This window comes from Octopus bimaculoides, chromosome 4 (assembly GCF_046866305.1).
Source record: "Octopus bimaculoides isolate indiv1 chromosome 4, ASM4686630v1, whole genome shotgun sequence".
NCBI classification, from domain to species: Eukaryota; Metazoa; Mollusca; class Cephalopoda; order Octopoda; family Octopodidae; genus Octopus; species Octopus bimaculoides.
The window spans coordinates 139722209-139748685 of record NC_142931.1 but is presented as its reverse complement, the minus strand read 5'-3'; the positions used below and the strand labels follow the sequence as shown (position 1 = coordinate 139748685).

General features: G+C 38.4%; 1 protein-coding gene across 4 annotated transcripts in view; it reads left to right on the top strand.

The window, feature by feature from the left end:
- Nucleotides 1–928: 928 nt before the first annotated feature.
- The window catches only part of LOC106878517 (solute carrier organic anion transporter family member 4C1), a 53748-nt gene continuing 28199 nt past the window's right edge, over nt 929–26477 (top strand). The window contains exons 1-6 of one of the 4 annotated variants that reach the window (XM_089351573.1): nt 929–1190; nt 14009–14308; nt 16071–16261; nt 16859–17134; nt 23446–23625; nt 25822–25918. In XM_089351573.1, coding sequence (XP_089207699.1) covers nt 16075–16261; nt 16859–17134; nt 23446–23625; nt 25822–25918 — 740 coding nt within the window. In that variant the 5' untranslated portion in view covers nt 929–1190; nt 14009–14308; nt 16071–16074. Of the gene's footprint in view, nt 1191–10419; nt 10448–14008; nt 14309–16070; nt 16262–16858; nt 17135–23445; nt 23626–25821; nt 25919–26477 lie in introns of those variants that run through there. The other 3 variants (XM_089351574.1, XM_089351575.1, XM_089351576.1) reach the window with 3 other exon arrangements.

The window sequence follows — 26477 nt, the reverse complement described above, 5'->3', positions numbered from 1 at the left end:
TTGGAGTGGAGAGTATGCTTTTGGGGTAGTTGTTGCTTAATAGATTGTTACTGAGCTGGATCATTTCTTCGTGGTGGGTATCACAATCGCTACTTATATTCATTGCACGATGTTTTAGGCACTGAGCAATCCCTCTCTTTACGCTGTATGGTTGGTGGGAATTGAAGTTGAGGCATCGTCCAGTAAAGGTTGGCTTGCGATATACGGATGTCCTGAATCTATACTTGGTGCGTGTTATTAATACTTCCAGGAATACTAGCTGATTGTCTGTTTCTTTTTCCATTGTGAACTGTATGGATGGCTTTATTGAGTTCACATGATCTAACAGCACTTGGACATCTTCCTGGTGGGGTCAGAGTATAAAGGTGTCATCAACATATCGCAGCCATAGGGTTAAGCTATGGGTTTGCCATTATCACCGATAATAGCCAATATATACATGGAATACTTTGAGAATTTGGCTTTAGGATCAACACCACTAAAACCAACCCTATGGGTGGTGCGCTGTGCTCTTGAGCAAGACACTTCATCTCACGTTGTTCTGCCATCACTTCGACCCCTGTTCAGGTAACATCGATTTAATGATGGGGGTGAGCTAATCTACTTTTCTACTCTAGGCACAAGGCCCGAAATTTTGGAGGATGGTGGGGGGGGTGCAGTCGATTAGATCAACCCCAGTACGCAACTGGTACTTAATTTATCGACCCCCCGAAAGGATGAAAGGCAAAGTCGACATCGGCGGAATTTGAACTCAGAACGTAAAGACGTTAAGCATTTCACCCGGCGTGCTAACGCTACTGCCAGCTCGCCACCTTCAGGGGTGAGCTAATATAGGCCACATACGTTTGATTACTATAAACAAATCATTTATACAAGCCGTTCGGTAAAATAAGAAAGTAAGCTGGGAGAGTCCATTATGTATATGAGGGGGTGAGTATATATATTGTGTGCGTGTGTGAGAAAAATATTGCTTCTACTGTGTCTATCTCTTCCTATCGGTTTCTTACACGCATACGAATACTGACATTTTTCTCACGTATTTGTATTGTTACTATTTTCAATGTAACTCTTTGCCTGTGATGTGCCACTCCTAAACCAGATAGATAGATACACACACAGAGGCGCGCATACGAACATATATAATAACGATTAAGGTTGAATAGCTCACATAACTTGAAGACATGAACCAGGTAAGTAATCATACGTTCAAACACACCGATTTTTTCATTTTTGCCCCAGTTTAAGCACGATCGTTCACAACAAAATTACATGCGTTACAAAGTGTATTAATGTGGTAGCGACATGCTATTAATGTTTACGTTTTCCACGCTTTGGGTTTTTCGGAAGAAGGTGATTTCAAGCCATTTTATGTTCTCATTTTGGAAGAGAACAGTACATGCATATTGTAGCTCTAAACATGAAACAGTTAACAGCTCTTTTCTAAAAAAAAAAACTGTGTACATTTAACTGATATCTCTCAGTACAGTTTTCCCGTTGGTCCTACTGTAAACTATATATATATATATAATATATATATAGATAGATAGATAGATAGATAGATAGATATAGATATATGCATGTAATATGTATGTACGTGTGTGTGTGTGTGTGTGTGTGTGTGTGTGTGTGTGTGTGTGTGTGTGTGTGTGTGATTTGTTTCAGTGATTAGACCGCGGTCATGCTGGAGTACCGCCTTGGATAACATTTTAGCCAAACGAACCAATCCTAGTACTTAGTTTTTAAGCCTGGTACTTATTCTATTGGACTTTTTGACGAACCGCTAAGTTACGGGGACGTAAACGCACCAATACCTGTTGCCAAATGGTGGTAGAACACACACACTCACACACATATACGTATGTGCATATATATATACACACACATATATATACACATATATATACACACACATATATATACATATACATACATATATATATATATATATATATATATATATATATATATATATATATATATACACACAGGCTTCTCTCAGTTTCCATCTACCAAATCTATTCACCAGGCTTTGTTCGGCCAGAAGCTATAGCAGTAGTGTCACGCCCACGCTTTGAATATAAATCATTATTATTATTATTATTCAGTAGTTTTATTTTTATAACGTGCTTTCACTTCACTACCGAGCGCAGCTCTGTGCGCCTTGGGTATGTGCTGTGGTTTGCTGTGGTGCTTTTATGTTTACTGTATTGAAAGTGTTTTGCGTAGAATGTGTGCAGTACCCAGTAGTGCAATTTTCTGTATGTTATATATATTTGTAAGTCCTGCTATTTTTGTTATGTATTTGTCTGAATATTTTTTTATTATACCTAAGGCACCTACTATGATAGGAATTGTTTCTGTTTTTAGATTCCACATTCGAGTTATCTCTATTTCCAGGTCTTTGTATTTTGAAAGTTTTTCCATTTCTTTTAGAGAAACGTTGTCATCTGCTGGTATTGATACATCAATTAGAAAGCATTTTTTTTCTTCATGATCTTTGACAACTATATCTGGTCTATTTGCCTTAATTTCTCTATCTGTGTGTATTGGCATATCCCAGAGTATGGTTGCTTTCTCGTTTTCTGTGACCTTTTCTGGCGTGTGTTTTATTATTATTATTATTATTATTATTATTATCATTATTATTATTATTACTATTATTGTTATTATTATTATTATCATCACTCTAAGAGCTGCGGCCATGCTAGGAGTTTGGTGTTGCTGCCCGCATCAGCATTTCCTGTCGCAAAGTAGGTTCATCCGGAACACTTGACAAAAGGAGATCCAGTTTTGTTTTGAAAACACCTTTATCGATCCCAATGTAGTTTTCTCAGGCTTTTTGGGAGGATAGTGAAAAGCAGTGGGCCTTTAAACCCAAGCTGTTGCACTATCTGGTACTGCGAAAGCGGTGAGCTGGCAGAAGCGTTAGCACGCCGGGCGAAATACTTAGCGGTATTTCGTCTGCCGCTACGTTCTGAGTTCAAATTCCGCCGAGGTCGACTTTGCCTTTCATCTTTTCGGGGTCGATAAAATAAGTGCCAGTTACGCACTGGGGATCGATGTAATCGACTTAATCCCTTTGTCTGTCCTTGTTTGTCCCCTCTATGTTTAGCCCCTTGTGGGCAGTAAAGAAATAAGAAACGTTAGCACGCCGGGCGAAATGCTTAGCGGTATTTCGTCCGTCTTTATGTTCTGAGTTCAAATTACGCTGAGGTCGACTTTGCCTTTCATCCTTTCGAGGTCGATAAATTAAGTACCAGTTACAACCGGCTCGCTCCACAAAAATTTCGGGCCTTATGCCTAGAATAAAAAAGAACATCTGGTACTTCGTATGTATGTGTGTGTGTGTGTGTGTGTGTGTGTGTGTGTGTGTGTGTGTGTGTGTTGCATACCTGAGCGAGTTAATAAAAACTTTGAAGGTTATAGTGCCCCAGCATGACCGTTGTTCAATGACTAGAACCAGTAAAAGAACATGAGAATACGTTGAGAGTAAACAACAGGCAATTTCAAAAGTAGCAGGAAAATAAATGCGATAATGGCTGTGTGATAAGAAGGTTGTTTCCCAACTACATGGTTCCGGGTTGTTCTGGTATATTTTGAGCCAAGCGTCTTCTACTAAAGCCTCGAGCCGGGCAAAGCCCTGTGAGTGCATTTGGTGGACGGAAACTGAAAGAAGCCCGTTGTATATATATATATGCATATATATATATATATATGCGTGTGTGTGTGTATATATATATATATATATATATATATATATACTCTCTTTTACTTTGTTTCAGTCGTTTGACTGCGTCCATGCTGGAGTACCGCCTTTAGTCGAGCAAAGGTGAAGACTAAATTTGTCGCTCTTCTTGACACCACCACCTGGTTGCTGAGGACCTTTAACGAAGTCTACTTTATCACAAGAATTTGCGACAGGTCTCTGATTTCACCATCACTGCCACCTGCCTTGAGGTTCCCCGTAAAGGGTCATGGGTACTGTCTCTCCTCCTGATTAAAAGATAATAAAATGGTTGAGAATAGCCAGCAAAGAATGAACGCTTTTATTAAATGCTCTGTCAACTATTTTATTTCATCTGTACAGTGACGTAGCTTGAGACTTGAGAGCGCGTCACTCAAGACAGCCTTTAGGTTTGCGACTCACGTTCGCCCATATGCCCCACATCCTCCATTGCCCCCGGTGCAGCCTTATATAGCAGACCCAAAAATTCTATCTGTATCTTTGCCGAGTCGCTAAGTTACAGGAGCGTAAACAAGCAGCACCCGATGGCAAACAATAGGATGGGAGGATACACACACACACACACACACATGACATACTTCTGTACAGTTTTCTTCCACCATATTTACTCTATGGCATTGACCGTTCCGAGGCTTTAGTAGAAAACACTTGCCCAAGGGGTTATGCAACGTGACTACAAAGAGATCTTAGAATTTAAAAGTACCACCCGAGACGGACCGCTCCCAGTTCTACGCTATTACACTAGCACCTATATTTGAATTTATTCAGAATCGATAAAATTACAGATTTTATTGGCATTTTACCCTATAAACAAGAAATGTATATTGCGAACAGCGAAACATTTGAACTACATACACTGAATATAGGCGCAGGCGTGGCTGTGTGGTAAGCAGTATGCTCCCCAACCACATAGTTCCGGGTTCAGTCCCACTACGTAACACCTTGGAAAAGTGCCTTCTACTATAGCTACGGGCCGACCAAAACCTTGTGGACGGAAGCAGAAAGAAACGCTTCGTACACACACACACACACCACACACACACACACACACACATACATATGCATGTATGAAAGTACATTTCCGCGCGCGTGTGTGTGTGTGTATGTGTGCGTGTCTTTGTGTCTGTGTTTGACCCCCACCACCACGTGACAACCGGTGTTAGTGCGTTTAAGTCCCCGTAACATAGCGGTTTGGCAAAAAGACACCGATAAAATTTTAAAAATAAGTCCTGAGGTCGATTTGTTCGACTAAAACCCGTTAAGGTGTTGCTCCAGCCTGACCGCAGTCATATAACTGAAACACGTAAAAGATAATAGATTTATTTCAGCACAAGGCCAGCATTTGAAGCGAGAGGGAATTCGGTTACATTGACCCCCAATACTTAAATCGTAGTTATCTTATCGACCCCGAAAGGCTGAAAGGCAAAGTCCACCTCGGCGGCATTTGAATTCAGACCGTTGAGCGCCCTAAAAGGGTGCCACTAACCATGTTGTTCAGCGCCGTAACAATTTTGTCAGCTTGCTGTCTTACATACAATAAATATTAATGTTACTTCTGATATTACCATTTATTCTAGAAATGGGATTATCACGACCTCACTTACCTCAAATTACACCAAAATTAGAAAGAGTTTATAAAGCGATAACTTCTAAGCCCGAATTTAATGATAGTTTGGAATTAAGAATATTCAAAGAATATTCTGTCGGTTAAAATAGATCCTTACACAAGCCGCGAAAAAGCCTAAAATTTGCTTCAACAAAACCAGTGATTCAACAATATTTCTCTGTATAGCGTCTGAAAATAAAATCTGTCCGGTTTCTATAAATAAAATGTCTTTATTTCAAACAAGTGCTAAAAAGAGGTCAAACGACAATATGGTGATTTTATTGTTGGCTTGTGAAATAAAAACTAGTTTGTTGTTTTTTCCTTCTCGAGCCATGCCTGGCTCATAAGGGCCGATTTCCTGGTTTCATTGGCGTATAGGTTCCCCACCTGGACAGGACGCCAGTCCGTCACAGGTAAGTTGCTAGATGTAGGAGGAAAGACTGAGAGAAAGTTGTGGCGAAAGAGTCAGCAGAAGTTCGCCTTTACCTTCTACTGGAGCCGGGTGGAGCTTAGGTGTTTCACTCATAAACACACACATCGCCTGGTCTGAGACTCGAACTCGCGATCCCTCGACCGCGAGTCCGCTGCTCTAATCCCTAGGCCATGTGCCTCCGCAACAACGGGTTTACTGTTCACAATCTAGACTCGGTATTCACTCGAGAAGAGTGATTTATTAAATGTTGGTGATGTTAAAAGAGTGGAGCAATCAGTCTCCTGCAAAGGTCGCATAACATGTATTTCAATGTTCCTGTAAGTCATGATGTCAGTACTATACATACGGGCATCGCTGGACCTGAAGCAAACCTGAAGTAGAGAAGGCATGTCATTGATGAGGCTGCGATTTGTAACGAAAGGACTTTGACAAGCTAGCTGATTGATTAATTGGCTGCTTGATTAACTGACTGAACAATTAATCAAACAATTGATTAGTTAATTGGTTAAACCGTTAACTAATTGAAATATAGGAAAAGATAGAGAATTGAAATAGAAACAGTGCGTGTGATTCTTATTGGCATAATGATCCTTCCGAGATATAACCAAATATTCTGTAAATATTACGCTGAAACCACCCTATGAATCTATCGATGAGAATTAAAAATTGCTGCAAATTTATTATTCTTTTAATACCATTTTTAATCCGTGTAATATATTAGTTGTATCGGTAAACAGAATATTGTGAACGAGAAATAAGAGAAGAAATTCATATTCTTTCAGAAACGGCAAGTGATGCTCTGCCAATCAAAAGATGAACATAAATTTGCATAAATTATGACAACAAAGCAATTATTTTAGATACAAAACACTGAAAGCAAGCGTATAGAATATATCAGAGGACGCCTAAGAGGAAAACAAGGTCCTGCTGGTGTTATGTCTTCTTAAAATCAGCCTTGAAATGGTGAGGGTACGGGTAGTAATGTAATCCTAGATAGACATAGTAGGTTTGATAATGAACTGGTGTGATCGTGGATGGTTCTCGAATGCATTTGATCAAAGGTCCACTCGTTCAGGGGTCTACTAGAGGTAATCAACAACAAGGAAGTGTGTGTGTGTGTGTGTGTGTGTGTGTGTGTGCGTGTGGTGTATATGATGCTTAAATGCTTGGCTGGTTTCATTTTTACAGACAACAACATTTATAAGCCAACCAAGAAGCGTCAGTGCCGTCGTCTGACCTGCTAGAAATAGTAGCCAAAAATGTCCTCTGATTAAACCCATTCAAAAAGAAGGAGAATACATCGGAATCTGCAAGTATACCTGACATTAAAAAAAAAACTGGGGTGGCCCACACCCGAGATGTATTTGCTCGATTTTGACTGACAAGAGAGAGTCGAAATACTTGTTACTGCAGCCAAAGCTCTCCGAAATGCATCCAGATGATTACACTGAACAATATAGCAGAGTTATATTAAAAAAAAAATACACGATCATGACGGTTGAAATTCTATTGATCCTATGTCTGCTCAATTAAGAACAACCTGTGGCTAAAACAGCAACTTCTAACAATAGATCATCTCTCTCTCTTAGCACTCCGTCGCTTACGACGTCGAGGGTTCCAGTTGATCCGATTAACGGAACAGCCTGCTCGTGAAATTAACGTGCAAGTGGCTGAGCACTCCACAGACATGTGTACCCTTAACGTAGTTCTCGGGGATATTCAACGTGACACAGTGTGACAAGGCTGACCCTTTGAATTACAGGCACAACAGAAACAGGAAGTAAGAGTGAGAGAAAGTTGTGGTGAAAGAGTACAGCAGGGTTCGCCACCATCCCCTGCCGGAGCCTCGTGGAGCTTTAGGTGTTTTCGCTCAATAAACACTCACAACGTCCGGTCGGGGAATCGAAACCACTATTCTATGACCGCGAGTCCGCTGTCCTAACCACTGGGCCGTTGTGCCTCCACAACAATACATTATAACATGAAAATATAATTAACGTCTATAAAATTTCAGCGTAGAACAGATTTTACGGAAAAAGAATACCAACAGCGCATGAAATTTATCGAAGAGACATACATGACGTTTAAGCAACAAAAAGCTATTGTCTGGAAACGCTAGAAGCTCAACGTATATTTCTTTACAGGCGAATAATAAAATTATGAATCGAAATCGCCAGACCAGATATTTGATTATAGAACAAACCAGTAATATACTATACACCATTATCCGATAAAACTAAACATATTTGTAATAATGCAACAGATGCCTTGCTGATTGATTTCTGGAAAATTATGAAGAATTGAAGATATAGAAAGTAAGTGAATAAGGTGTATGGGTTGTCAGATAAATTCATTCGTATTTATCCCCTTTATTTTAATCTTTGTTTGTCATCAGTAGTTTTAAGAAATCAGTCAATGATATATTTTCGTTCATTGTTCGCGACATTTTGCTTGTTCCACTAACTTGTCAATACTTTGATGATAGAAATCACCGTTTCTTGACTCCAAGAATTCATCGAACCAGTTCTATGTCATTGTTGAACTAAATGCCTCGAAGTCTGTTAGAGAGGGCCCAACAGGTAACGATCCAAAAGCACTATATCAGCGGAATACGGCGGACGCGATGCAACTCCCCCAACCGAGCTCTTGAATCGCATTTTTGGTCAAATTAGTGACTTAGTGGGGAGCGTTTTCATGCCGTATCGCTAATCTGGTCTTTCCAGCTGGGATGCCTGCCCTGGTTTGGTTTGAGCATTTGCTGAACGTAAACTCTGAATTTGACCGTGTGTTTGTTTTCAGGCATTTCATAGTGGATTAGCCCTATCCGGTCCTACCAAATGCGTAGATGCAGCTCTGACTCCAGTCGAGGTATCACTTGCTTGTCGGGACTCAGCCATTTTTTTACTTTGCTTCATATTGATGAAAAGGCACTATACATCATCGCCGATGACGATGCGTTAAAAAAAAGCTCCAAGTCTACGAGAAGTCTGGTGTTGAGCGAGCAAACTGGCAGCGATAGAGAAGCGCTGGAGTTTGTCTCTTTCGTTCAGATCGAGTGGCATCCATTCACTGAGTTTTGGGGCTGTTCCCGACGAGTGAAGGTATCTCGTGAGCATCCCATCTACGGGGTCAATCTCTTGTGGCTTGGCGCGCATCCTCGAGAATGAGATCGTTCACTCGATCTTCATTAAACTAAACAGATCGGCCGAATGTGGAGTGTCTGTCAGGTCGAATTTCCCCTCCTTAAAGCGTAAAAAGCCATTTCCGTGCAATTCTTTTAGTAACAACGCCCCCTCTGTAAACACAGTACAAATGTACTGAGCGACTTTGACAGCTTTCCGAACCATGATTGAAACGAAGAGAAGCAGGTGTCGAAAAAGCTCGTTGTTTTCCTTACATGGCACTCCATCGACATTTGTCTCAAAGAGGCAAAAATTTATTCGAATTTCAATAACTACCAACAAAAATTGCAAAGGATGAACAGAACTAATAAAAAAAATTAAATACTTCAATAAAAATATTTTTCGTGATAATTCAAACACATCGAAAAGAAACGAAGGAATTTAGCTAACAACCAATATATAGAATACGATAAGCAACGATTTGATGCCACTAAATTCTAAGAAACAATCAATTAGCGTGATTAGAATTCTTTTCAATGATTTTGTTACAAACTCTAACATTTTTGTCAAAAATTAATACCAAAAATGCTTATAAAATACAAAAATACAAACAGCTACACATTTTGCCATTTGGCTTGTCTATTTATTAAGAGGCCTATTTTAGTTTTGTATCTTGTCTTATTCGGGGAGATTTAATCTATCTGAAGCCCCGCTACTTAATGTACTTGAGTATTTATAGTTTTATTGTTGTTTAGGTTTACGAAAACAAGTTTCATTCAAAACAGGTGTTAGAAATCCCATAACAAAGCACAAAGACATTGCCATCTCTAAGAATGAATCCAGTGTATTTCACCTTATAATTTTATTCAGTTTTCGAGTTCATGCTTTGTCCATTTTGTCTACTGGTACTACGAAATATTTGAATAAAAATTCAACTAGACATTGCCAGATCTTGTTGGATTCTCTTTCTATCATCATTTCTGGTTATTTTCCTCAGTTATTTTGCTCTGGTTATTTCGTTATTTAGTTGATGTTTTCTTTCCAACGGTTGTAATGGTTCCTCTCGCGGACGAGGGCATCTGCCCTTTCCGCTACTCTTCTAGCTTTATATGAATCCACTGGTGTCATTATATTCAAGCCAGGTGGTATTAGCTTTGAGTCTCTACATCTACACAGGAAGGTTAGATGGTTTGAAAGACGAGCTAGTTTTTTGATGGATTTTCTCTATACGTCTCCATTGAAGTCTAATATCGGCTCCGTACCGATTAGATAATACAGTTCTATATTTAAGAGATGAGGAATTATGTACATTATTTACATTATTTACATTTGACAGATATTTGTCCTCATCTTGTTTGTTTTTAACACAACGTTTCGGCTGATATACCCACCAACCTTCATCAGGTGTCTTGGGGAAATTTCGAACCTGGGTTCTCATTCCTAAGGAATTTTTCGATGTTATTATTATTATTATTATTATTATTATTATTATTATTATTATTATTCAGGTCACTGCCTGGAATCGAACTTGGAATCTTGAGGTTAGTAGCCCGCGCTCTTAACCACTACGCCATATGGCATGAGTACTTGGCATTTTTTTTCCCACCCATTTGCCGAAATGACATGTGAATGGACTCGTTTTAATAGCTAAAGTATTCAGAGAGTTCTCATTAGTTTAAATTAGTTTTCTGTAATCCTAATATCGGAGGCAAATTTTAGCACAAGGCCATCAGTATAAGGAAAGGGTTCTTATTCTATGACCCCTACCACCACCACCACCACCACCACTACCTAAAGTATGAAATGCAAAGTCGACCACGACGGAATTTGAACTCAGAAAAGTAATAGAATAGCGAGTTGTCAGAATTGTTAGCGCGTCAGATAAAATGTTTAGTGGCGTTTCTTCCGGTTTTTCATGTCCTGAGTTCAAATCCTGCCGGGATCGATTTGGCCTCATATCCCTTCGGAGTCGATAAAATAAAGTGCCAGTCAAGTATGGGGTCGGGGTCACGGTCGGTGTAATCGACTTGCCCGCTCCCATCAGTATTTCTTTTCTTGAACTCTGCAACAGACAGGCGTCGTCCTGTTCAGCAGGAATATTGTACACTCGATCACTTGTTGGCACTGTTGGCACTCCGTCGGTTACGACGACGATTGTTCCAATTGATCTGATCAACGGAACAGCCTGCTCGTGAAATTAACGTGCTAGTGGTTGAGCACTCCACAGGCACATGTACCCTTAACGTAGTTCTCGGGGGAGATTCAGTGTGACACAGAGTGTGACAAGGCTAGCCCCTTTGAAATACAGGTACAAACAGAAGCAGGAAGAAAGAGTGAGAGAAAGTTGTGGTAGAAAGAGCACAGCAGGGTTTGCCCCTACCCCTGCCGGAGCCTCGTGGAGCTTTAGGTGTTTTCGCTCAATAAACACTCACACGCCCAGTCTGGGAATCAAAACCGTGATCCTATAACCGTGAGTCCACTGCCTTAACCACTGGGCCATTGCGCCTCCACTCTCGATCACTTATACGCCATGAAAACCGAGTAACAGGCCTTATGAGTCCTAAAACTCAAGAAGAAAAGAAAATCTTTATATCAACATATCTCACTGCTGTATGCGGAGCACCGAAGGAGTTTAACGTCTAAAGTCTATTTCTTTAAGCAGTTTCTTTAATGTTGGGTTTCGGTTTAACACCAGGTCACTCAAAATTGAGCAAAAAGATAAGATTTCTATTATACACCTTCAGTTCTCACTATCTCTCTTCCTCCTTCTGTCTTTTTATCTATCTATCTATCTATCTATCTATCTATCTATCTATCTATCTATCTACCTACCTACGTATCTATCTATCTATCTATCTATCTATCTATCTATCTATCTATCCTCCCTTGTCCCAGTTTAATTATAGTATCTTTATAAATCTTCAAATTTTGTTTGCTTAAGTTCACAATTCTATTTTTCACTCTTTTATTATATCTCTCACCAATCACCATATTTAATATTTGCTGATTAAACGCAACTACATTCGCCAAAATGTCATGCAGACAAGCAATCTCTCGACTATCGCGGGTGTTACGTTCCAAAAACCGCGAATTAGAAACAATACTGTATATTTTTTTTTTGTTTTTATAATTTTTATATATTAATTTTATTATAAATGCAAAACACCACAGAGGAATCAACGTAACCTTGAATAATAAACCGCGATATGTGAACCGCGATAGGTGAACCGCGATATGTGAACCGCGATAGGTGAACCGCGATATGTGAACCGCAATAGGTGAACCGCGATAGTGAACCGCGATATGTGAACCGCGATAGGTGAACCGCGATATGTGAACCGCGATAGGTGAACCGTGATATAGCGAGGGATTGATTACTGTACACTTAAAAAATTGTTGTTTCAGACATCTTGGAATATTTATTTTGTCTTGCAGAATCTGTGTCAGTGTATTTGTGTGCCTGTGTGTGAGTGTGTCTGTTTGTCTGTATATGTGTGTTGTGTCTGTCAATGTTCAATAATATAAACTGTCTTAGCAATTTGAGTTCGATCCCATTGCGTGATATCTTCGGCAACTAACCCTTAACGTAGCCTCAGATTGACCAATAACTTATGAGTGAAATTTGTTGTTGAAGCCCGTCGAGTGTGTGTGTGTGTGTGTGTGTGATTTTGTGTATATTTGCGAAGGGTGTAAACGTCAGCGAGAAACCGGTGCCTTTTGAACTAGATCTGCTGTATAGTGGCGCATCTTTATTATTGTTAAATCTGAAATATAGTGGACAAGATTAGACGGTCGAAAACCTATACCCATCGGCGCTAATGTTCACAAAATGCAACATTAAAAAAAAAATAACTAATACACAATTATTTTTACAACGTGGATACTTTGATGTAAAATTCATTTATTTAAAAAGAAAGGTTTCATTTAATATTATGGCAACTTATGTCTTTGATAGCAGCATGCTCTTAAGACAATATACATCACATCTACCATAATTTCTGATTAAATTATAACAGAAGTCATTATTTAAAAAGTTTATATGGCTTCCCTTTAAATTTTAAGCCTTGAAACAAATCATGAACTAGTTTATTGAACTCTGTTGCCTGACGGAGTAAACAACCAGATAAGAAATAGTTCTCACAGAACTTCGGAAAACATCTTTATATCTTAAATATAATGTATTTGTATCGTTTCGGTCATTTCAATCCAATTTAAGAGCTAATTTAGATGGCTGTTACAAATAACAATAATAATCTTATAATAACTTTGCTAGCTCCTCCGTTACTTAGCCCGTCTGTAACACTTCCACTTGATTAATTGAAGGAGGCGGTGAGGGAGATGTGGGAGGAAGGAAAGGTGGTGGTAGTGGGTGAAATGTGTAATTTTTTTTAACTAAGTATTTTTTCTCTCCGTTACTTAGCCCGTCTGTAACACTTTCACGTGATTCGTTGAAGGGGAAGGCGAAGAGCGAAAGAAAAAGGATAGAGAAAAAGAGGGTAAGGCGAAGATTGAGAGAGAAAGAGGGAGAGTTCTGTGTATTAAGTCTATAAAATTGTGCATAGAATATATAAAGTGTATATATGAAGTGCATAGAGTATATAAAGTGTATATATGAAGTGCATTGAGTAATCATCGTATTTTAATTTCCTTTACTTTTCAATGAGTTGCTGAGGAGTGACAGTCTTTTGATACAGACACAACACAAGCTAGGCTTTCAGGTTTTTATTTGGATAAAGCTTTCAGAAATAACCCAATAAGTTTATCCTTAATTTCGTGACATATTCACGAGTACCGCTAATAATAATAATTTTTTAACGTAGGCCTGAAGTTTTGGGAATGACGTAACTAAAACATTTACGAACTGACTGCGCACACACATTAGTGTGTATGTGTGCGTACACGTATACACACACACACACACACACACACACACACATGAATTAAAATAATGTTTATTTGCATACATTTTATTAAACGTGTAAGTTTATATGCATATAATATATATATATTTGCCACAAATATCTAATAAAAAATGTGAGTTATACATTGTGCCGTCACAATATAACATCTAGCAATAATCTACCATTATATTTTCATTCCAGAATCCTTGATAGCAAGTTTCCATTGATTGAATATTCTAGTGAAATCTCTCTCCTTGTTAACCACAAATTACACCAAGGAAAGAAATGCAGGTGTGAATGTATGAAATGTAATATAGGAGACAATTATGGATCACACGACCCCTACAAAAGCGTTACAAATGCCAGGCTTCACAATCTCTGGTGAATTCATATGGTGACCTCACATCTTTAACTCTGCTCTAAACTTCATCTCGAAGACTATTTTTTCGAGGTCAGGAAATATTTCAAATCTAGTCAGTTGCTGAAACCTATAAATTGCAGGTAAGATTTACATTGGAATATTGCTCATATATCTGTTATAGTTCTGCTGCTGTATAAGAGACATGATACACGATACAAAGACCTTCCCCCAACGTATTACCACATAGACTCACAAGTGCCTTGTAGCTCTTCATTATTCCTTCTACTTCTGCTACCATAATCTCTTCTCTTCCAAACTATCTACCCTACATTCACATTCCTCCTTCTCTTGTCATCCTTACTGTATCTCTTTTGCCGAACCGCTAAGTTACAGGGTTGTAAACACACCAGCATCGGTTGTCAAGCGATGTTGGGGGGACAAACACAGACACACAAACATATACACACACATACATATATATACATATACGACGGGCTTCTTCCAGTTTCCGTCTACCAAATCCACTTACAAGGCTTTGATCAGCCCGTTGGGAGTGTTTATTGAGCGAAAACACCTAAAGCTCCACGAGGCTCCGGCAGGGGATGGTGGCGATCCCTTCTGTGCTCTTTCATCACAACATTCTCTCACTCTTTCTTCCTGTTTCTGTTGTACCTGTATTTCAAAGGGACAGCCTTGTCACACTCTGTGTCACGCTGAATCTCCCCGAGAACTACGTTAAGTATACATTAATTTCACGAGCAGGCTGTTCCGTTGATCGGATCAACTGGAACCTTCATCGTCGTAACCGACGGAGTGCCTAAGATTTAAGATCGTGTTGTTTTTATCTTTATAAGGTAATGAGTTGTCAGATAAATTCGTTCGTTTCCTCCTCACCACCATTTATCTTAATCCTTTCCAGTGTTGTTTGGATTAATACAAAACTTTATCTTTATTGTAGTTTAGGGTTTGTTTTTTGTTTTTTTCTTTTGTACTCTATATTTCCTTTGTGAAGGAGCGTGGCCCACTTACGATCACTAGATCTTTGGTTCGACTCTCAGACCGGACCGTGCGTTGTGTCCTTCAGCAAAACATTTCATTTCACGTTGCTCCAGTCCCCACTTTCGGTCAGGGAGGTATGTTGGTCTGCTCGACTAGCCAGCAGGGTAGCATTATTCGAAGGCTAAAACGATGCAAAATGTACTGTGACCAGCGATGTGTAACAACATCTGATAGTATGGTCGGTCACGTGATCACGTGATATTTCCTCTACAACTTTTGTTTATTGTTTTCGAAATTTAAATAAATTTATATCTCCTTCTAGACATATGACGATGGAGTACCAAGTAGAAAACGAAAGAACGAACGACTTTATCTGACAACCCAATAATATACTCTTTTACTCTTTTACTTGTTTCAGTCATTTGACTGCGGCTATGTTGGAGCACCGCCTTTAGTCGAGCATATCGACCCCAGGACTTATTCATTGTAAGCCTAGTACTTATTTTATCGTACCCTTTGCCGAACCGCTAAGTTACGGGGACGTAAACACACCAGCATCGGTTGTCAAGCGATGTTGGAGCGACAAACAAAGACACACAAACACACACATATATATATATATATATATATATATATACATATACATATATACGACGGGCTTCTTTCAGTTTCCGTCTACCCAATCCACTCACAAGGCTTTGGTTGGCCCGAGACTATAGTAGAAGACACTTGCCCAAGATGCCACGCAGTGGGACTGAACCCGGAACCATGTGGTTGGTAAGCAAGCTACTTACCACACAGCCACTCCTGCGCCTGTTCATAAATATATTACTTCCAATTGTTATATGATAAATAGATACAGACATGCTCCTCTGATTAACAAATCTCTCATTATTTTTACAGAATTATGGAGAACGAGACTTTAAATGAGTTTGCTGGAAATAACACACCAGAAATTAGAGCCCGGATTAATACAGACGCAGACAAGAAAGACCTGCGTTATGGTTTCGGACGCTTTCGGCCGCAGTGGATGCAAGTGTTCAATCGACCTAAGATCGTCCTTATGATTCTGTGTTATATTGCTTTCATTCAAGGTGTGTTGTTTTACCTTCCTGTTCCTCGGTTACCTTTCAGAAATAATATTGATTACTGTAATACGAAAGTCATCGTCTTAATCATAATCCTTGTTTAATGTCTTTTTTGCTTGGGTTGCATGGTTTGACTGGAACCGACGAGCCAGCAGAGGGTTGTGCTAATCTCCACTGTTTGTTTCGGTATGGTTTCTACAGCTAGATTCTCTTGCTAACACCAACCACTTTACAGAATGTGTTATGGCCCGTTTTTTAATTTTTATTTTTCGTGCCACCAGCATCAGTGAAGTCACTAAATACTTTCAAAGTAAGAGCCCCTTCAACTGAGTAGAGTTTAGGGTTAAAGAGTGTGAAAGCATGATGAAGGGCCAGGAGCAATTGTCTTGCTGAAGAGGTGATTACGTGGTTTCCCCATCTGAAAAGAAAGAGAGCAGTGTTAAGCTATTGAAAGGCCAAAATGATAAGGGCCTGCGTTGGAACCCGACCATAATAATATAATAGAAATCATTTAAATAAGTATCTGTAATATTCAAAAGTCGATTCAAACGATTTATCTCCTCCCTATGAACAAATTGCTTTCGATTTTTTTTTTTCTTGTAGGTTTTATCGTTAATGGAGCAATCAATGCAAACTTGAGCACAATAGAAAAACGGTTTGAATTTTCCAGTAAAATGTCAAGTTGGATTCCCAGTGTTTATGATATCACAGGAGCACCAGTTGCTTTATTTGTTTGCTTCAAAGGAGCAATGAGCTACAAACTACGTTGGCTTGGATGTGGTTTCATTGTCTTCAGTTTGGGTTCTTTCATCATGGCAATGCCACATGTTTTTAGTCACAGTTACGAATGGGATAAAAGCCTGTATATTCATTGCTCACGTAAGTATGTTATCAAAAGTATATTGATTGTTAATTTCTTGTTTTCTTCCAAGATACTAATCAAGGTTTAAATATATTTCAATACAATTTCATGCATCAAAGAATATGATGTAAGATATAGGGTATACAATGTCTACAATGAAAATAACAATACAAAATATGCCAGGTATTTTGTGAGCAAACTTTATTTGGCCATGAAAACCACCTGGTGTAATGTTACCTGTAAAATGCTAAATTTTGACTATTATATTTCTACATTATTTACATTTGACGGATATTTGTCCTCATCTTGTTTGTTATTAACACAACGTTTCGGTTGATATACCCTCCAGCCTTCATCAGGTGTCTTGGGGGAAATTTCAAACTTGGGTTCTCATTCCTAAGGTATTTTTCGATGTTGTTATTATTATTATTATTATTATTATTATTCAGGTCACTGCCTGGAATCGAACTCAGAATCTTGGGGTTAGTAGCCCGCGCTCTTAACCACTATGCCATATATCCATCAAATGTAAATAATGTACATAATTCTTCATCTCTTAAATATAGAACTGTGTTTTATTTCTAATTCCGATGTATTGTTAGAATCCACATGACAACCTGGCTAAGAGACTGAAAAGTCATTTTGTCCACAGTGATTTTGTCCACAGTGATTCAGAGATCACCAGCTTTTAGAATATGGATCCTTCCTGTTCAGGATCAGGAAAGAACTGGAAGCTTCTGGTGGTGATGTGTCACTCGTGGCCAACTAAGAAAGATAAGTATTCTCAACAGTTCAGAATCATCAGGATACTCAAGCTGGCTCATTAGATCAAGGTCACCATCGACAACCTCAGTATTTGAGGCCCATCTGCCTCAAAAAGGTGGTTTACTGTCAGATGTGTTGGTGCATGAGGACATCAGGTACAAATTTTACATGATAAGGAGAAGAAAGAGAAAGAGTTTTGAGTAAGACCCAGAAGAACCATGTGGTCATGTGACCCAAATCCTTATGTGGCTTCTGAGCTTTCTTGGTTTGAATCCCATGGACAGTTATACATGTGGTGTTTTCAACATCGGAGGAGAGAAAACTGGCAGCTCTACGATGCACAAGGGGCAGTGAATAGTGTGGATAGGAAACTAAATAAACAAATACTGGGGTTGTATGCTGTCAACTTAATGTGACAGTCCCCTGAAGGGAATAATACTACTTTGGTTAGACCTAGGAAGCACCACCGCTTCCCGTCAGCCTTGACACATTTCCTGTGTCCTTATGTTTACAAAGGGGAGACAAGCACCTCCACCCAGCTAAGCCTGCATCCAGAGACATGTTTCTGAGTCTTTGCTTGTCTTTGTCTCCCCCTTGTAAACATAAGGACACAGGAAATGTGTCAAGGCCGACAGGAAGCGGTGCAGCTTCCTAGATCTAACCAACAGTAGTATTATTCCCTTCAGGAGACTGTCACATTAAGTTGACAGCATACAACTACTTCATCGTATCACTACTGCATAAATCTCTCTGAGAGATTTAGAAATGTCATCATCATCATCATCATCATCATCATCATCGTCGTTTAACGTCCGCCTTCCATGCTAGCATGGGTTGGACGATTTGACTGAGGACTGGTGAAACCGGATGGCAACACCAGGCTCCAATCTAATTTGGCAGAGTTTCTACAGCTGGATGCCCTTCCTAGCGCCAACCACTCAGAGAGTGTAGTGGGTGCTTTTACGTGTCACCCGCACGAGAACGGCCACGCTCGAAATGGTGTCTTTTATGTGCATTGTTTCTAAATACCGGGGTTGTTTTGTTTTACTAAAATCCTTCAGAGCAGTGTCTCAGCATGATCTCAGTCCCTTGACTGAATCTAGTAAAAGGATAAAAGAATAGTCTGATTAATACCAAATACCTGCTACTCGTATAGAAATAATTACTATTTTAGGCCAAAAGAGCTTTGCTATTCTTTTAAAAAATTAGATACTATTTGTTCTATATTTCTCATCCAGAGTCATTCAAAGAGTGTGGAATTAAAACAGTTTCATTTCCTGGAAACAGCTTATAAAAGTAATCATCTAATTCTAATTTTGGTTTCAAATTTTGGCACAAGGCCAGCAATTTCAGGAGAGTTGATTACATTAACCTCAGTGTTCAACTGGTACTTATTTATTGACCCCGAAATGATGACAGGCAAAGCTGACTGTGGCAGAATTTGAACTTAGACCATAAAGACTAACAAAGTGCTACTAAGCATTTTGCTGGGCGTGCTAACAATTCTGCCAGTTTACCACCTTAATCTAATTCTAATCTAATCTAATCTAATCTAATGTTAATGTTAAAATAAAATGTAAAAAGATTTGTTGCCTGAAATCTCTATTTAGATTGCTATGAATCAAATAACCCACTTCAATGTTTTAGCATGATTTTATCCACTATCTATTCCGATCCATAATGAGCTACTGTTTTTATTCAATTTGTATATATATATGTATATATTTAAACTAGTCTTCCACATTGCATTAACTCATTCCCAGCGCCAACTGTATTTAAAGCATTTCTTTTAAATAGCATTTTGCAGGACATTATGGAAGATAATAAAATTGAAATCATTAACAATTGCTTTCACAATTTATGTAAAGCTCTATAAATCTCATTTTTTAAAAATTTTCTTTTTCTCGTTTATTTGAATATATTATTAACCCTTTAGCATTTATATTACTCTCGCAAATGTAATATTTATTTATTCACATTGTTTTGAATCAATCATACATTATCTCGTTACTTCAAGATTTCAGTGATGTGACTGCTTTATTCTTAGAATGACATTGCAGAGTAAGTAGGAAAGGGTGGATCTAGTCAGTTTGAACATAAAGTAGAATATTTTGGTTGAGTTTAGCCAGTTTAAATGCTAAAGGGTTAAATCAAAATAATAGTTTTTTAGGAAATTTGCCTTCCAATAGGTTTTTTATATGCACATACATAAATATAATTATACATACATACATACATACATGTTATTATTATTATTATTATTATTATTATTATTATTATATATTTATGTGTGTGTACATATATATATATATATATATATATATATATATATATATATATATATCCACACACATTCACAAAGCTTTGGCCACTATAGCAGAAGACACTTGACCAAGGTGCCATGTAGTGAGACTGAACCCAAAAGCCACATGTTTGAGAAATGATATTTCTTAGCCATATAATCATTTTAATGAGCTGGCAGAATCGTTAGCATGCCGGGTGAAATGCTAAGTAGTATTTCATCTGTCTTTACGTTCTGAGTTCAAAGAGCAGCCAAGTTCGAAATTGCCTTTCATCCTTTCAGGGTCGATAAATTAAGTACCAATTGACTGCCCCGCCTCCACCCCTAAAAAAAAATTTCAGGCCTTGTGCCTAGAGTAGAAAAGATTATTCTGCTTGGATATAAAGTGTGTGGACTGTGATCATCACAGAAAGAAGATAAGGTTTCAGCTGTGCAAGATCTCCTTGACTGAAGTAGTTGTATGCTGTCAACTTAATGTGACAGTCCCCTGAATGGAATAATACTACTGTTGATTAGACCGGGGACTGTCACATTAAGTTGACAGCATACAACTACTTCATTGTATTACTACATCATAAATCTCTCTGAGAGATTTAGAAATGTATTATTTCTAAATCTCCTTGACTGTTATCAAGGAAGGCAAAAATATTTCAAAAACGGTCATAACAGGTAATGAATCATGGGTCTATGGCTACGACCCCAAAGTCATTGCTCAGTCCTTGCAGCGGAACACCCTGACAAGATTTCAAGACACTGATGAAATCCAGGAGCATGTGATAACACAGCTGTTTGCTATCTCAGAAAAGGAGTTCCAGGAATGCTTCCATCAGTGATAACAACACTAGATAAAGCATGTGCATTTAGAAGGGAACAAATTCAATGATTAAATACTGATATGATATGTGTCGTAGGTTTACTTTTGTTATAGTACTCGTCCTGATATTTTTCAATGCATCCTTCTACATAACTATTCATGGCATATGGGAAAACCCATTGGAAGTTGTTAAGTAAACAACTGAGAAAAACAGGGTTAAAGTCAAATAGTGAAGAACACATCAGGTTTCATTTTTTAATAGAGTATGTTATTGAAATATTAAACTTCATACAAGGACCTATTTCTTTGCTATTTTAACTCTGACCCATTTTTCTCACTTGTTTATTTCACAACATCCAACATGTTTTTCCCAGAAACCATCATATTTATTTTCTTCTTTAATTCATGCATTGCATCAAAGGAATTCAAACAAATGGGTGCAGGAGTGGCTGTGTGGTAAGAAGCTTGCTTCCCAACCACATGCTTTCAGGTTCAGTCTCACTGTGTGGCACCTTGAGCAAGTGTCTTCTACTATACCATTGGGCAGATCAAAGCCATATGAATGGATTTGGTAGATAGAAACTAGAAGAAGCCCATCGTGTATCATCATCATCATCATCATCATCGTTTAACGTCCTCTTTCCATGCTAGCATGGGTTGGACGATTTGACTGAGGACTGGTGAAACCGGATGGCAACACCAGGCTCCAATCTAATTTGGCAGAGTTTCTACAGCTGGATGCCCTTCCTAACGCCAACCACTCAGAGAGTGTAGTGGGTGCGTTTACGTGTCACCCGCATGAAAATGGCCACGCTCAAAATGGTGTCTTTTATTTGCTACCCGCACAAGAGCCAGTCCAGGGGCACTGGCAACGATCTCGCTCGAAAACCCTACAAGGCCAGTCAGGCGGTACTGGCAATGGACACTCTCAAGATGGTACATCTTATGTGCCACTCGCACAAGAGCCAGTCCAGGGGCCCTGGCAACGATCTCACTTGGCTTGCCGGGTCTTCTCACGCACAGCACATTTCCAAAGGTCTCGGTCAGTAGTCATCGCCTCGGTGAGGCCCAATGTTCGAAGGTCTTGCCTCACCACCTCAGCCCAGGTCTTCCTGGGCCTACCTCTTCCACGGGTTCCCTCAACTGTCAGGGAGTGGCACTTTTTCACGCAGCTATCCTCATTCATTCTCACCACATGTCCAAACCAGCACAATCGTCTCTCTTGCACACCACTACTGATGCTTCTTATGTTTAGCTTATCTCTCAAGATACTTACACTCTGACGGGTATGCACATTGACATTACACATCCAGCGGAGCATACTGGCTTCATTCCTTGCAAGCTTACGCATGTCCTCAGCAGTCAAAGCCCATGTTTCACTGCCATGTAGCATGGCTGTTCGTACACATGCGTCATACAGTCTGCCTTTTACTCTGAGTGAGAGTCCCTTTCTCGCCAGCAGAGGTAAGAGCTTTCTAAACTTGGCCCAGGCTATTCTTATTCTAGCAGCTACACTTTCAGTGCACCCACCCCCACTACTAACTTGGTCACCCAGATAGCGGAAGCTATCGACTACCTCTAGTTTTTCTCCCTGGAATGAGATAGAAGTTGTTTCCTGTTTGTTTACAGTGTTTATTACACCTGAACATCTGCCACATACAAAAACTAACTTCGTAGTTAATCTGCCTTTTGTGTATATATATATATATATATGTATATATATATATATATATATATATATATATATATATATATATATATAAGTCAGTAAATAGTGGGGCTGTGTTAACCGCACGTGGAGAAATAATAGGAAAATGAAAAAAAGCCAGAATGCTGAACTGGGAGCATAATTTAATATATATATATATATATATATATATATATATATATATATATACATCTGTATATATGTATATATATATCCATATATATATATATCTGTATATGTGTGTATATATATATATGTATATATATATATCTATATGTATATATATGTGTATATATATATATATGTGTGTGTATATATATATGTATATATATATGTGTATGCGTGTATATATATATATATATGTATATATGTGTATATGTTATGTATATATACATATGTATATATAGACATATGTATGCATGTATGTATGTATTTGTGTCATTATTTGTCCCCGCCACCATCGCTTGACAACCGATGGTGGTGCATTTATGTCCCCCATAACCTAGCAGTTTCGCATAAGAGACCGATAGAATAAGTACTAAACTTACAAAGAACAAGTCCTCAGGTCGATTTCTTCGACTAACACTCCTTTAAGACACTCCTCCAGCATGACCGCAGTCAAATGACTGAAACATGTAAACAAATAAAAGAACGAAATTGCAATTCACTTCTAGAGATTCTTCTACATTTTTGTATAACTTTCTCTTTGTTTTTTTTGTTTTTTTGTTCTATCACATAGGTTTGGAAGATACCAGTGACAAATGCGGTGCCAGTGATGACGCCAACCCTTATCACATATTCCTTGGAGTTTTTCTTTTAGGGCAGGTGTTTCATAGTGTAGGTGGAAGTATTCTCTTTTCACTTGGAATAACTATATTAGATGACATTGCTACACCCATGACAACGCCATTACATATTGGTAATTAAATTAAAATTAGTTCATAAATTATTTCATAAATTTAATATATATATATATATATGCTTAACGATTTAAATATAAATTCATTTTTTATATGTTCGTAAAAAAATAGAGTTTAGATTCTAAGAACAACTTATTAAATTCATTGTTTTTATATGTTAGCGAGAGAAAAAGTGTGATTGATCGTAACAGTAGGATCTCCTAGGGTTGAGGTATTGTTGAGGCTGGTGCCCAACCTTGACAGCAAGAAAAGGAGAATAGGAGATTAAACCTAGAGTCTGGTTACAGTGCTTATGATAAACTCCACTATAGGTTACACAAATACCAAATGTGTGTGTGTGTGTATATATATATATGTGTGTTTGTGTAAATATATATTACATTTGTGTGTGTTTGTGTAAATATATATTACATTTGTGTGTGTGTGTGTGTGTATTCTTTTATTCTTTTACTTGTTTCCATGCTGGACCACTGCCTTAAATGGTTTTTTTAGTCAAAGAAATCGCCCCCAGGACATTAGCAAGCCTAGTACTTATTCTATTGGTCTCTTTTGCCAAACCGCTAAGTTATAAGTATGTAATTATATATAGCAGAGATTACATATAATCTTTTCTACTATAGGCACAAGGCCTGAAATTTGGGTGGCAAGGAGACTAGTCAATTTCATTGACACCAGTGCATAACTGGTACTTATTTAATCGACCCCAAAAGGATGAAGGGCAAAGCCAACTCCGGCGGAATTTGAACTCAGAACGTTGTGGCAGACGAAATGCTGCTAAGCATTTCAACCAGCATGCTAACGATTCTGCTAGCTTGCCGCCTTTGTGGTTACATATAATATTGCTTGGACTGATTTCATGGATAATCTTATTTGATTAAGATAATTCTTAGTAGATTCTAGTTTTGAGTGGTTTCTGCGGTATATATCATCATCATTTAACGTCCGCTTTCCATGCTAGCATGGGTTGGACGATTTGACTGAGGACTGGTGAACCAGATGACTACCTCATGATTGTGAGTTCAATGTTCTGAGCACTGAGCCATGCACATTCACATATTTATCAAAAATCATTTGTTGGCCTGTTGATTAATTAGTTAATGTTAATTAATTACTTAAGCACTTTGTTCTCTGTGGGGCAAAGGCAACTCTAGGTTGTAAGGTTTTCATCATCCAGGGTCTTGGTTTTGAACTGTCATTGATGCTTCTCTAACCCTGCTTTTTTTCTAGGTGGGGGTATTGGCCCTATGCAAATCCATTTTTACCTTCATGTTTGTTTGGACTCTATCCTTTGGCTTATTCAGCATGGGAGGTCCCTCAAAGAGCTTATAATCTGATGGTATAGGCCTAAGAGTAACTGAGGCACACAAGCCACTTCACTGCAGCAAGAAATGGATCCTGCAGAGCAGTGTTTCTCAACCTCTTTACCCTTGCATAACCCTTAAAATAAATTACATGTTTCAAGGAACTCCTGCACAAAGCAAAATTATATACCATAACATTCTCATATTTTTTTTATCATAGTTCACATGGTAAATATCATATATAAACAATTGCAGTGTGGAAGGTGTTTATAAGCCATTTAAAATGCACAAAACTGTTAGATTCACTTCAACATTTAAATTTAATTTGCCAAAATATTTTCATCGCTTTGAGACGACAACCTGTTCACTGACAAAATAACGTGCTGCACGGTATTTTGTCAGTGAACAGGTCGTCGTCTCAAAGCGACAAAAATAGATTGAAAGTGTTATATAAAGGTAAAATAAAGTATACCTTGCATTTTGGTTTAGTTAGGCATCAGCAAGAATAAAACAGAAGAGAGAAAGAGGTAACACTTAACTCAAAACCTCTACCTCCCAATCTATTAGATGTAAAAAAATTACCAACAATGGACTTCTCACATAACCATTTCTACATGCCCTTCTCTACTCCAGCTCTGTTTCTGAACGATTAATCAAACAATTGATTTAATAGTTTAATTGGTTTAATAGTTAACCAATTGGCAAATAAAATAGTAAAGAAGTGAGATATAATCAGTGCATGTATTCATTATTGGTATGATGACCCTCCCAAGAGACAACAAAATATATTTCAACATATGGTTTCACACTAAGACTCTTCCAAACCAAACACAAAAAGTTTTATTGATTTGTTTTACACATTCTTAAGCCCTAATTTGCTTTCTTTATTTCAAGGTATACTGATGGTTTTTGCAACCTTGGGTCCTGCATTAGGATATATAGTCGGTGCTCAGTTTCTTGATATTTTTGTTGATCCTTCAAAACAAAATGAGTAAGTATCATCTACTATATAGTTACTGAATAACATTTCACATAAAATAATTACCTTGGAAAACCTGAAATGTTATGGGACCTGTTTAATAGAGATAAGCATTAATGCTTTAAGTCTGTAAACTGGTTTGAAAACTAGTGGGAAGTATTTGAATTGGTTGTGACTGTGTGGTAAGAAGTTTACTTTCCAACTACATGGTGCCAGGTTCAGTCCCACTTTGTGACACCCTGGTTGGCATCTGGAAGGGCATCCAGCTGTAAAAATCTTGCCAAAATTAACTTCAACTCTGCTAGTGCCACGTAGATAGCACTGAGTCCACTCTGCAGAGTGGTTGGTGTTAGGAAGGGCATCCAGCTATAAAGTCCCTGCCAAAACAGACAGGAGCCTTGGGTAGACTTTCTACCTGGCTGGCTCCTGTCAACCATCCTACTCATGCATGCAGGGAAGATGAACGTTAAATGATGATGATGATGATGATGATGATGATGATGATGATGATGATGATGATGATGATGATGATGATGTGTGTGTGTGTGTTTGTGTGCATATGGTTCAAATG